Source organism: Salvelinus fontinalis, chromosome 38, assembly GCF_029448725.1.
Source record: "Salvelinus fontinalis isolate EN_2023a chromosome 38, ASM2944872v1, whole genome shotgun sequence".
Lineage (NCBI taxonomy): Eukaryota > Metazoa > Chordata > Actinopteri > Salmoniformes > Salmonidae > Salvelinus > Salvelinus fontinalis.
Window position 1 is genome coordinate 9,775,488 of NC_074702.1, and position 13,543 is coordinate 9,789,030.

General features: G+C 42.8%; 2 protein-coding genes across 9 annotated transcripts in view; both read right to left on the bottom strand.

Annotated features, from left to right (window-relative positions):
* The window catches only part of LOC129837502 (tyrosine-protein phosphatase non-receptor type 6-like), a 32,776-nt gene extending 22,778 nt beyond the window's left edge, over positions 1-9,998 (bottom strand). The window contains exons 1-4 of one of the 5 annotated variants that reach the window (XM_055903727.1): positions 9,504-9,627; positions 4,619-4,640; positions 3,504-3,626; positions 1,290-1,484 (exon numbers count right to left, since the gene is read on the bottom strand). In XM_055903727.1, the coding sequence (XP_055759702.1) occupies positions 1,290-1,484; positions 3,504-3,626; positions 4,619-4,626 (326 nt within the window). In that variant the 5' untranslated portion in view covers positions 4,627-4,640; positions 9,504-9,627. Of the gene's footprint in view, positions 1-1,289; positions 1,485-3,503; positions 3,627-4,618; positions 4,704-5,055; positions 5,661-9,503 lie in introns of those variants that run through there. The other 4 variants (XM_055903725.1, XM_055903724.1, XM_055903726.1 and 1 more) reach the window with 4 other exon arrangements.
* Positions 9,999-10,489: 491 nt separating this feature from the next.
* LOC129837501 (chromodomain-helicase-DNA-binding protein 4-like) overlaps positions 10,490-13,543 on the bottom strand; it is a 33,178-nt gene continuing 30,124 nt past the window's right edge. For all 4 annotated transcript variants that reach the window (XM_055903721.1, XM_055903720.1, XM_055903718.1 and 1 more), the window contains one exon: positions 10,490-11,756. In XM_055903721.1, coding sequence (XP_055759696.1) covers positions 11,554-11,756 — 203 coding nt within the window. In that variant the 3' untranslated portion in view covers positions 10,490-11,553. The remainder of the gene's footprint in view (positions 11,757-13,543) is intronic.

Below are 13,543 nucleotides of genomic sequence, written 5' to 3' on the forward strand. Positions count from 1 at the left end.
TTGGTAGAGGACTTTAATAAACGTTTGAGGACATTTTGGTAACTAATGTGTATTTACGGCCTGTACAGATGCACTGTATGTGGGTTTATGCAAGGTATTTCTGTCCTGCGAGTATAGTGTGTGTGAGTGTGTGTTTGCGTGCATGCGTCTGTGTGTCTGGGGGAGTTTACACTCATTGGTATGGGGATCGTCTCTGAGTGCTGCCTGCTGTTTAAATTTAGGGGCAGTTCTCGATTTCTTCATCTGAACTTCCTGCTTTGCGGTCGGAAAATTCTGATGACAAGATTTCGTGGCTCAAGACAGCATGATATTTATAGCCTGAGCCCACACAAACTACCCCCCTCTTCTTCCTCACCCCATATCACCAACCCCGCCCCTTCCTCACCCCATATCCCCCCCCCCCCCCCCCCCCATAGTCCCCCCAAATATTTGGCTCCATATTCCTAGCCCACAATGACTACATCTAGCTTGTGACTCTACTAACTTTTTGGATGCATTTTCAGTTTGTTTTGGTTGTTTCAGATTATTTTGTGCCCAATAGAAATTAATGGTAAATAATGTATGTTTCTAAATACTTCTACATTAATTTGGATGCTACCATGATAACGGATAATCATGAATGGATTGTGAATAATGATGAGTGAGACAGTTACAGAGGCATAAACATCATAGAATGACACCTATGTATTAAAATTAGACTATAAAGCATACCATCACAGCAGTACCTGTGATATGGGTATCGAGAAAGAGATCAGAAAGACTGAAACAGAGCAAGAGTGAGATGGAGGTTAGGAGAGAGGAAGGTATTGAGGGTCTGGTCACTGTTTTCAAATGTGTCAAAACCTAAAGTTTCCAACCACAGCAAGAAAGGGAAGTTAAACTGACAGTGAGAGAGAGAGAAAATAGAGCGGGGAAAGGAGGGGCAGTGAGGGTAGAACATGAGGGATTTACACACACATGCACGCACACACACACACACGCACGCACGCACGCACGCACTCCTCAAAGTAAAGGCCATAGAATGACCTTTCCTTCTGAAAGCTTTATGATCCTCAACATAAAGCGTTTAGATGAAGAAAGTATGAAATTACAAAATGTCTGGATGTCTCAGGAGCATTTTATATGATCTGCTTCATATTGATAAACATGCAACGAAATTCAGCAGAACAGTGAAAGCAGAGTTAAGGGTAAAAGATTTGAGGCAAGAGTACACGGACTTGACTGACTGACTCTGGTGGAATTAAGGGTTAGGGGTAAAGGGTAAAGGTTAAAGGTTAGAGTGCACTGACCTCTCGGTGGTGGGGTCAGAGCAGTTGAAGGGGTATTTAAGCTCGATGATGGTGCCGTCTTTGTCCTGCAGGATCCCGTTCTCTGCAGTGTAGTACTCCACCAGCTCGGACAGCGTGGCAAACTTCTCCCCTCCATACAGGTCGTAGAAGTCCCCTGTGTTTTGTATACGGATGTGGGTCACCAGCTCACCCACCCTGGGGTCAAAGATCAGGGGAGAGGGGACATTCATGGGCCAGTCAGTGACAGTAGACAATTCCACCTAAACTAGTTTTAAGTAAAATAAATGTTTTAAAGTAGCAAAAGAGAGATGCAGTGTATCTGTACCTGACAGAGGACAAGAAAAGGAGAGGAAAGGACAAGTGAGGAGAGATGATATACTTAAATCAAATTTGATCAAATTACATTTTCAAATCAAATCAAATGTTATTGGTCACATACACATTTTTAGCAGATGTTATTGCAGGTGTAGTGAAATGCTGTAGGTTAACATACAGTGCCTTCAGAAAGTATTCACACACCTGGACTTTTTCCACATTTTGTTGTTAGATCCTGAAATTCAAATTGATAAAATTTTGATTTTGTTGGTCACTGGAATACACACAATACCCCATAATGTCAAAGTGGAATTATGTTTTTCAAATGTTTGACAAATTAATTACAAATAAACAGCTGAAATGTCTTGAGTCAATAAGTATTAAACTTCTTTGTTATGGCAAGCCTTAATAAGTTCAGGAGTAAAATGTGCTTACCAATTCACATAATAAGTTGCATGGACTCAATAATAGTGTTTAACATGATTTTTGAATGACTACCTCATCTCTGTACCCCACACATACAATTATCTGTAAGGTCCCTCAGTCGAGCAGTGAATTTCAAACACAGATTCAACCACAAAGACCAGGGAGGTTTTCCAATGCCTCGCAAAGAAGGGCACTTACTGCTAGATGGGTAAAATATAAAAAGCAGACATTGAATATCCCTTTGAGCATTGTGAAGTTATTAATTCCACTTTGGATGGTGTATCAATACACCCAGTCACTACAAAGATACATGTGTCCTTCCTAACTCAGTTGCCAGAGAGGAGGGATTTCACCATGAGGCCAATGGTGACTTTAAGACAGTTATAGAGTTTAATGGTTGTGATAGGAGAAAACGGAGGATGGCTCAACAACATTGTAGTTACTCCACAATACTAAACTAATTGACAGAGTGAAAACAAGGAAGCCTATACATAAAAAAAATATTTGCAACAAGGCACTAAATAAAGTAATACTGCAAAAAATGTGGCTAAGCAATTCACGTTTTGTGCTGAAAATGTAGTGTTATGTTTGGGGCAAATCCAATGAGAACCATATTTTCAAGCATAGTGGGGGCTGCATCATGTTATGGGTATGCTTGTAATCGTTATGTACTGGGGAGTTTTTCAGGATAAAAAAGAAATGGAATGGAGCTAAGCACAGGCAAAATCCTAGAGGAATGCCTGGTTCAGTCTGCTTTCTACTACACACTGGGAGATTAATTCAGCTTTCAAAAACCTAAAATACAAGACCAAATCTACACTAAAGTTGCTTACCAAAAAGACAATGAATGTTCCTGAGTGGCCTAGTTACAGTTTTGACTTAATTCTGCTTGATAATCTATGGCAAAACCTAAAAATGGTTGTCTAGCAATGATCAACAACCAATATGACAGAGCTTGAAGAATTTTGCACAAAAATGTTGCACAATCCAGGTGTGGAAAGCTCTTAGAGACTTACCCAGAAAGACTCACAGCTGTAATTATGAATTTGACTCAGGGGGTTGAATACTTATCTAATCAAGATACAGTGTATTAGTGTTTTACTTTTCATATTATTTTTTTACACATTTTTACGAAAATGTTCTTCCACTTTGATATCCCAGATTATTTTGTGTAGATCGTTGACCAAAAATTACAATTAAATACATTTTAATCACACTTTGTAACACAACAAAATGTGGAAAAAGTCATGGGATTTGAATACTTTACGAAGGCACTGTAGGTTGAGCGAAGGAGAGAAGGAGAGACAAAGAAGGAGAGAAAGAGATGGAGTGTATCTCCACCTGATGGAGAGAAAGGAGGAGAAAGAGATGGAGGATGTCCTAGCTGATGGAGAGAGAGAGAGAGAGAGAGAGGTAGAGGATATCCTAGCTGACAGAGAAAGAGAAGGACAAAGAAAGAGAGTGTATTCCTACCTGACAGAGAGAGAGAAGTCTCCCTGGTTCTTTCTGCTGGGTCGGGCCAGGAAGCTGCCATGGACGCCCCGGCTCTTCAAAACAGACTCAGCATCCAAGCCAGAGATATCCCTGTGGAACCACCTGGATACACAGAGAGAAACACATTAAACACATATACATACAGTATATACAAACCACACACACACAGATCAGGCCACGCACATAAGCACATGCACACAAATGGTTATCATCTGGCCCTGTCCACATCATCTCTTTGATACTCAGTTTCTTCCCTCAATGGGAAATTATATGAGACGTGGAAATAAAGATGAGTTAAATCCCAATGTGTATGTAAATCCCATTTCAAAACCCTGCATTCCATTACCAGGTCATAGATTAACACAGTACTAGGTAGAGAGCAGTCTACACAGCATTATTGCAACCTTTTTTAAGTATACGCTAGTATACAAGTATACAATATTGTTTCAAGACAAAGAACTAGCATAATGTTTGAATGGTAAAGTCTGACTAAGGCCTAAGAGATGACAAACAGACCACCTACCCACAAACCCACCTCACCACAAAGCACCAACTATTCATTCAATGGATACTATTCTACAGAACAACCTGCTGCTAACGATTGTATCACACATCTGAGAGGTCGGACTGATAATGCTTTCTAAACTAAAGGGAATGATTGATGATTGTAATTGTACAATCTATTATCTTTCTTTTCGACAATCTCTCACTAACAAGTGGACCATCACTTTGATATCTGATGCCGATTTTCAGTGTAGTTGTGTAGTTGCTACACACGGCATGGTAAAGCTATTGATAGACTAAGAGTAGGATGCAAAGGTAGAATCAATCAGAATTGGGCAACATTTCAAGAATTTGAAAAACTACTGCAAAATAACTGGGAATTCCTAGAGTTTAAAAACAAAACGTTACGCGTGAACTACAAACACACAAGACAGCAGAAAAGACTAAAGAACAAAGTATTGATGGTAAAGAAACAGAGAGAACCAGTAAAAGAAAGAGAGAAGTTGACATCACGCGTTAGGTAAAGGCAGATCCAGACCACGGTTGAGCAACTGGGTGTAAGAGTCTTGAGAGGGGGGAGCTCAACTCACCGAACCATTTTCACCTTCACTTCTTCTGGGCCCAAAGAGAAGGAGACAGGATAGTGAGGGTACACTTACAGGTACAACCTCAAGGCTAGCAAATGATGATACATGGTAATGTAACAAATACTGTACATAATTGACGCATCTTCATGCCCTTTCTAAATCTGCAAATCTTGCCAGTTATTAACTACAAATGTACTTCTAAAAATCATGTTTTACTTCCATTATCATCCCTTTCTCTAACTGCCCTCCTCCACACATTAGTTTGCTGTATTTCTTCCTCCATTTCTCTCATTCAACATCACATACGCAAAGACCACCCATCTAAACAACCTGTCTTCTCTTCCTCTTTTACACCCACGCTCATCTGTTCATCAAACCCTCTTTCCTCCCTTACCCTTTTCTATATATCTCACGTTGGGTAGATAAGTAAACAATCTTACTGTTCTCAGCTCCTTCTGAAAACAAGCGACACTCTTGCTGACAGGCTTGTCTGTCTTACCCTCCGTCCCTCCCTTCTTTTTTCTTTTTCTCTCTGTCGTTCTGTGACACTCTCTCGCTCCTTCCTTCCTTTTTGTGGCTCTTTTCACAAAACAGTGAAAGCAAGAGACAGACAGGAACAAAAAAAAGCTGACAGGCCGGAATCTCTGACTGAGAGATACTTTATAAATGTCAACGCAATAAAAAAAGCTTAGTATTCATCTTTAAAATTAAACTATAATTCTTTCTCTCCTTGCCTCAATCTAATGTCACATCTCTATCCCCTCAGAATGATCAAAGCACCACTAGGGTTTTGCAAACAGACACAGTCCAGTGAGATTACTCTGAATATGTCATACCAAACACTGTTCCTCGGTGAGATAATGAACTAGAGAGAGAGAGAGAGAGAGAGAACCTTTAAAAGGTAAACTAAGGAGCTGCACATCTGCACACCACCACTATCAGGAATGAAAAACACACTAGTCCCTCCAGTATATACTGGTTAAACTAATCATACATTGTTCTCTGTCCTTCTCATTCTCTCTCTTTCCTTCTAACCCACCTGTCCTCCCCTCCTCCCCTCTTCTGAGTGTCTGTTATCTTCTTTCAGCTGTGTGTGTGCACGTGTGTGTGTGTCTAACCTTTTGTGTGCCGTTTGTGTTTGATGCACAAAGGTCATGCTCACATTACACTTCCTTATTTTCAGAGTGCGACCTTCCCCCCGTGTGTCGCTCTCAAACCATTTACAACTGTGAGGTCATGACAACAAACTTATAAACTTACAACAAGTAACACACACACATAACTACAGTCATGATAGCAACTACACAACACTGTTCATGTGAGCAGCAATACAAGACATGTGAGCATGCTACAAGAAGAGGTGGGCTACATGTATACTAAAGGCTTGTCCACAGAAGTCTGTTAGAGCTTGAAACTGAAACTACTCTTCCCATAATGCAACAGCCAGCTGGTGTGGCTACGGAAGCGGCATAGCAACAAAGCAGGGCTGTATAAGTTAACAGCTTGATGTTACAGCGTGACTGCCTGTTCAAGTTAGTTACAAATGTCAATACAAGCAACATGCAAAGCAGCAGAGAGTAGGTGAGAGGTGCGATTTAAAGCTCCTGATCTGTAGTAGCTGGGGCATAGAGCACCATGTATCAGCAGCAGAGAGTAGGTGAGAGGTACGATTTAAAGCTCCTGATCTGTAGTAGCTGGGGCATAGAGCACCATGTATCAGCAGCAGAGAGTAGGTGAGAGGTACGATTTAAAGCTCCTGATCTGTAGTAGCTGGGGCATAGAGCACCATGTATCAGCAGCAGAGAGTAGGTGAGAGGTACGATTTAAAGCTCCTGATCTGTAGTAGCTGGGGCATAGAGCACCATGTATCAGCAGCAGAGAGTAGGTGAGAGGTACGATTTAAAGCTCCTGATCTGTAGTAGCTGGGGCATAGAGCACCATGTATCAGCAGCAGAGAGTAGGTGAGAGGTACGATTTAAAGCTCCTGATCTGTAGTAGCTGGGGCATAGAGCACCATGTATCAGCAGCAGAGAGTAGGTGAGAGGTACGATTTAAAGCTCCTGATCTGTAGTAGCTGGGGCATAGAGCACCATGTATCAGCAGCAGAGAGTAGGTGAGAGGTACGATTTAAAGCTCCTGATCTGTAGTAGCTGGGGCATAGAGCACCATGTATCAGCAGCAGAGAGTAGGTGAGAGGTACGATTTAAAGCTCCTGATCTGTAGTAGCTGGGGCATAGAGCACCATGTATCTTGTGTGCCACATATGTCTGAATGCCTTTTTGTGTGTGGTGTGAGTTATATATAATATGCATTATTATCAAATAATACCACATAAAGGTTAAATACATTTGTTTTTTGGACAGAACCCCACCCAGGGGAGAAGACCTGGAGGAAGTGAGAGACAGAGACAAACCCACTTTTCTGGGGTTTGTGGGGACTGATTAAATCTGAGATGTAGGAGCTGAGAGAGGAACGTCAGAACCCCATTGTGTTTTTCACACTGTAGAGGCAGAGAGGTGGAGGCTGATGAGCCTGTGAAGTTTGTTACACGGGAAGACAGCTGTGAAATTGTCCATCTTTCTCTCTGCTTTTCAGGCTCTGATGATACATGTACAGAGCTGAGAGCTGATGGTGAGAATGGCTTTCCCTGTTCAGTCATGTTGCTGTTGTGTATCATTTCTAACACCCAAAAGTGATGACCACCTTCCACAAAGATTCACACACACTAACTAACACACATACACACGTGTGTTTTTCTCGCACCCAAAGTCTAAGTGATGATGATTTGCCTTTAATGAAAGAACACACTCTCACACTGATTAATAGTGATGGGGGAAAACATTGATACAGTTACATATTGGGATATTATTTTTGACAATATATCGTATCATTTTGACAATATTGCAATACTATTTTTGCTTTAGTAGGCTGTACTTGCACCAAAACTCCATTATTTTCCTTTCATATCTTGTTCTCCATCTTCTTTTTAAATAAGGAGTCACTGTGTTTTAAGCACATTTATTTCCATGACTGATCAAAACATGTTGTTTTCTCATGGCTCTCTCTCATCCCTCCACAGCAGACATTTGGTGAGCAATATGTTTGGAAAATCGAATCGCAATAAAATCACAGTATCGAATCGCAATACATATAGAATCATGAGAATCGTAAGAACCGCAATAATAATCGTACCATCACCTAAGTATTATGATAATATCGTATCGTGAGGACCCTGGCAATTCCCAGCCCTACAGGACAACACATTCCACAGGGATGCTGGCTCATGTTGACTCCAATGCTTCCCACAGTTGGCTGGAAGTTGGCTGGATGTCCTTTGGGTGGTGGACCATTCTTGATACACACAGGAAACTGTTGAACGTGAAAAACCCAGCAGCGTTGCAGTTCTTGACACAAACCGGTGCGCCTGACACCTACTACAATCCCCCGTTCAAAGGGACTTAAATATTTTGCCATGCCCATTTACCCTCTGAATGGCGCACATGCACAATCCATGTCTAAATTGTCTCAAGGTTTGAAAATCCTTCTTTAACCTGTCTTCTCCCCATCATCTACACTGATTGAAGTGGACATTAATAAGGAATTATAGCTTTCAGCTGGATTCACCTGGTCAGTCTATATCATGGAAGGAGTTCCTAATGTTTTGTACACTCAGTGTATATTGAACTGTATTTTTGTCATGTGTGGGAAAAGTGGCATGTACGTAGAAAAATATCTGGGGGAAAAGTGTGTATAACAAGGTTGCTTTGGTCCTCTGAAGGGAGGGGTGTGGGACATAGGAGGTTGGTGGCACCTTGGGCTCGTGGTAATGGCTGAGCAGAATCGGTGGAATGGTATCAACAACATCAAACACATGGTTTCCAACACATCCGTTCCAGTCATTATTATGAGCCGTCCTCCCCTCAGCAGCCTGGTGGGGGACGGGTTTGAAATAAATACTAATAAATGATACCAAAGTAAGAGCCCTGTCTGACAGTAACTATTGTCAAAACAAGAATCTTCCAGGGCTATCACTTTGGCTTGCAAATCGTATTTCTCTTGCCTGGACATTTAACAGTGAGATTTAAATGTATGTAAATACACTGAGTATACAAAAGCTTTCTGTGACATAGACTGACCAGGTGAATCCAGGTGAAGCTATGATCCCTTACTGATGTCACCTGTTAAATCCACTTGAAGTGTAGATGAAGGGGATGAGACAGGATAAAGGAGGGTTTTTAAGCCTTGAGACAATTGAGACATGGACTGTGTATGTGTGCCATTCAGAGGGTGAATGACAAGACAAAAGATTGAAGTGCATTTGAACTCGGTATGGTAGTAGGTGTCAGGCGCACCGGTTTGTGTCAAGAACTGCAACGCTGCTGGATTTTTCACATTCAACAGTTTCCTGTGTGTATCAAAAATGGTCCACCACCCAAAAGAAAATCCATCCAACTTGATACAACTGTGGGAGGTCAACATGGGCCAACATCCCTGTAGAATGCTTTCGACACCTTCTAGAGTCCAATTGAGGCTTTTCTGAGGGCAAAAGCAGGTGCAACTCAAAAATAGGAAGGTGTACACTCAGAATGATCAGCCAATGAGAACAATGATTAGTTCTCCCATGTATGATTTTAAATATCTTAAAATACATACATTACAGAACATACACACATACACAAGCATGCGAGCGAGCACGCACACACACACATAAACAGACTAACAGACGTTTGTACTGCAGGTGTTAGAACAGTGGTTAACACCAGGAATTGCAGACACACAAACATACAGGTTAGTGAAACAAAACACCTGCAGCAGTTTGAGTTGGGCTCTCTTCCCCTTTCACACCTGTGAGCTTCACATGCTAACTGTGTCTATAGATAGTACTTACCCACAAGACATTGAATGGACTTTTGCTCAGGTGTTCTAGACAGCAGTCCAGTCTCATAGATCCAGTCTTTACAACAGAACGGAGATGAGCTAGAGGTTAGTGCAGTGTGGTCTGTCCACTGTCCAGTTAACTAGCGTATACTATGCTGTTCCAGCTGCTTCTCTCTATCTACCTCTTCTTTCTCACTCATTTCCTCCCTGTCTCTCCCTGTTGTTCCCCCTCTCTACAATTCCTCCGACTGCCCTCTCTCTATCCCTCCCTCCCTCTCTCTCTATCCCTCCGTCCCTGTCTCTGTCCTGATAAGTTATCAGCGGGCTCTATTACAACGCAGTATTTTGTCCCGCCCTGGAATTTCCCCCAACTCTTTTAATTGCACCTCTCTCTGTCTGGGAAAACAAGTCTGTTCCTGTCTCTCTCTTCTTCTCTCCCTCTAACTGTCTGCTCGACTCCCTCTAACTGTCCACTTGTTCTCCTTCCCTCTCCTGCAAAAGGAAATGAGCTTTCACCTTTTCCGGCATACATTTACAGCCACACTCCCTCCTCTTCCTGCACCTGTGTTCTATGGTTTTATTACTTTATAGATGCAGTTAAATCAGATGATGTCCTTCTACAGACCTTGTAGGTCAAATGATGACACGTACCATTGATCATTTAAGCAATAAGGCCCGAGGAGGTGTGGTACATGGCCAATATACCATGGCTAAGGGCTGTTCTTAAGCACGACGAAAAGTGGAGTGCCTGGACACAACCCTTAGCCTTGGTATATTGGCAATATACCACAAACCCCTGAGGTGCCTCATTGCTATTATAAACTGGTTACCAACATAATTCAAGCAGTAAAAATACACGTTTTGTCATACCCGTGGTATACGGTCTGATATACCACGGCTGTCAACCAATTAGCATTCAGGGCTCGACCCCACCCAGATTATAATACTGTGCCCAGGTAATAATGCCCTCACATAATAAAGGGCAAAGAAACAAGCTTCACAAACTGTTACCCTTTTTATTGGAGTTCTCAGAAGAAACTGTAACGATAAAAACAACAAGCTGGTAACCATAATAATATTCCAAAATGTAAAAGAACAAAACATTAGACTAAGACAATTAATTTAGAGCTTGCCATCATTCTCCATGCAGCCCCGTGTGTCTACACTAGTGGAGCTATTGCATGTCCTTATTTGGGCAAAAAGTGGGCGAGGCCTCCGGGAACATTTGTGACGCGATCGTTCAGGAATGTAGAGCTGCAGGGCGTGGCTGAGGAGCGGGGAGAGCCAATAACAGGCTAGTGTTATGGACCACCTGAGTGTACAGGTGAAGGGAGCAGTGAAGAGGGGGGAGGGGCAGGAGTGTAACACAGAACCAATATTATTCTACTAAAGCATCCTCATCAGTTGATAGTTATTAACAGTCTCTCTGTGGGAAGTATAGAGCAGTGTGCCCACCTACACACACACAAGCGCACACACACACACACTGAGAAGAGGTACACACCCAGAAATGGAATGGGCAGAACAGACATAGTTCTAAATTCCACATGATTTCATATTTACCGAATTGAATTGTACATGTTGCATATCGAATTTAATTCTGCACACCCATAGAACGACGAGTCCACATATTATAGAATCTTTACTAACCCTAACCCTAATTCTATGGGACAGAGCCAGGTACAAGGCTGTCTATTTTAGAGACAGGCTTGGGGAAAGATAGAGTGAAAACAACCTCTGTGTGAAAGTTAGACACATAACAGACAGACACAGAGACAGTGCTGCAGTTCATTAGGTAGATACTGTAGAGAAGGTGGGAGTTCCCAGTGGAGAACAGACTGTGTTCCTCCAGGTGTCTTTGGGTGAAGAGGAAGCAGAACATTTGTAGTCTGCTGTGTGTCCGGAGAAGATGTGTTGGTGGGTATAGACCTTCCTCTACTGTCCAGAGTGTGAGTTTTGGTTTGGGGACAGGAGAGCTGCAGAGCGGGGTGAGATGAGGGTCACTCTCCGATTCCAAAACACGGGTGGGAGAACGCCTAGGGGAGGACTGGCGGAATTGGTCAGCGTGGCACCTGCATCTGCTGCGTGGTCTGTGATTGGCTCTGGCCGGTGACCTCGGACCCGCGGCTGGCCAATCGGCTGAGGATGTTCCTCTCCGACATCTGCAGCCTCACGGCGACGGGTGGTATACGGGCGATGGTTGCCGGGAGACGGGTGACGTCGGCCTTCATGTCACTCAGAAGCTCCTCAAGCTGTTTGAGAACTGAAGGAGAGAGACAGAGTTACCACCACCAAAGTCCAACTGACAGAGTTTAGGAAACAATGGAGGGAGAGAAATAAGAAAAATAGATGATGGAAGTGGGTAAGAACAGCAGACAGAAAAGAGACAATGAGAAAGAAAGAGAGCGAGTCTGTATGTGTGTGTGTAGCCTACTGTCATGATGTTGCCCTGTTGGTGAGGTTTATGACCCCCATAAATACCTTTCCCTCTTTTCTCTCTCTACTCTACAGAATGGACTCTTGGAAAGGCCTTTTATAACATAGAGAGAGTCTGGTAACATCAAAAGGTTGGGAACGTAACATATTCCTGTAATCCAACCAGTTGGAAGTATCCGTTGGTACTTAAAGAATATGATGTCAGATCAGTTGTGGTCTGAGACATTATTACTGATGACAGGACGACATAAACTGTATCTTGGAAAGTCTACACATTCTGGTTATCAAATTCACATGGAATTGTTGTGCAATTTAAATGTTTAAATATGAAACTATTTGTGAAAATATTAAATTTAATTTTAGTATTTAAAATGAGAGAATCTTTTCATAAATAAAATATGCTCAATCAGTGGCCACGCCCACGTGAATAGGCATTGGTTGGAAATTATGAACCAACCCCTTTTCTACATTTTTATAAGAGCCCCGGTGACCCAATTCACGGCGAACTAAGCCAACCTCAGCGTGAGCTCTGGTTGCGAATGTTTGAACGACTACAACCTAACGAAATGAACATTGTGTCCCGATGACGTGAGGACTGATGTCCATACGTTTGGAAGGGTAAATTTCAACGTGGAGGTGACGATCGCCACGCTGGAAGGATGAATGTGACTACATCAGCCAGAATATAGCATGAGCTTATAGTATGAACTTTGAACTCTTATTCAGTAAAGAAGTGATACATCCTTGACGTTGAGCAGCTGTAAACGTGCGTGACCTAGGAAAGGACGAACAATCTCTTCAGAACGACAGGGTACTACAACGTATCTTCCCAGAAATATTCTTCAAAGGACCAGGGAGATCTCTGCTGGGCAACCCAGCCTTCCATCTTCAACCAATCTATCGAAGCACAGCTCAGAGTAAATATATTTCTTGCAATTTCTTTTTCCAAATGGACGGTTACTTAGAATGCATAAGATTCTGTATTTATGATAGCATGATAGCATAAGGTCCGATAGAGATCCAATCCTTTTGTTCCTCAGTCTTCCCGGGCTTTCATTCATACCCAACCTCCTTTCTTTGTGTAACCAGCCGTCATATCAGTTTTGTCCACTAGGGACGTTTTCTTTTAGGACATAATTAGTCATCAATATATGTATGATCCGTATATATTTATTTATTTTAATTTTACCCCCTTTTCTCCCCAATTTCATGGTATCCAATTGTTAGTAATTACTATCTTGTCTCATCGCTACAACTCCCGTACGGGCTCGGGAGAGACGAAGGTCGAAAGCCATGCGTCCTCCGAAACACAACCCAACCGCACTGCTTCTTAACACAGCGCGCATCCAAACCGGAAGCCAGCCGCACCAATGTGTCGGAGGAAACACTGTGGACCTAGCTACCTTGGTTAGCGCGCACTGCGCCCGGCCCGCCACAGGAGTCGCTGGTGCGTGATGAGACAAGGATATCCCTACCGGCCAAACCCTCCCTAACCCGGACGATGCTAGGCCAATTGTGCGTCGCCCCACGGACCTCCAGGTCGCGGCCGGCTTTGACAGAGCCTGGTGGCACCAGAGTCTCTAGTGGCACAGCTGGCGCTGCGATGCAGTGCCC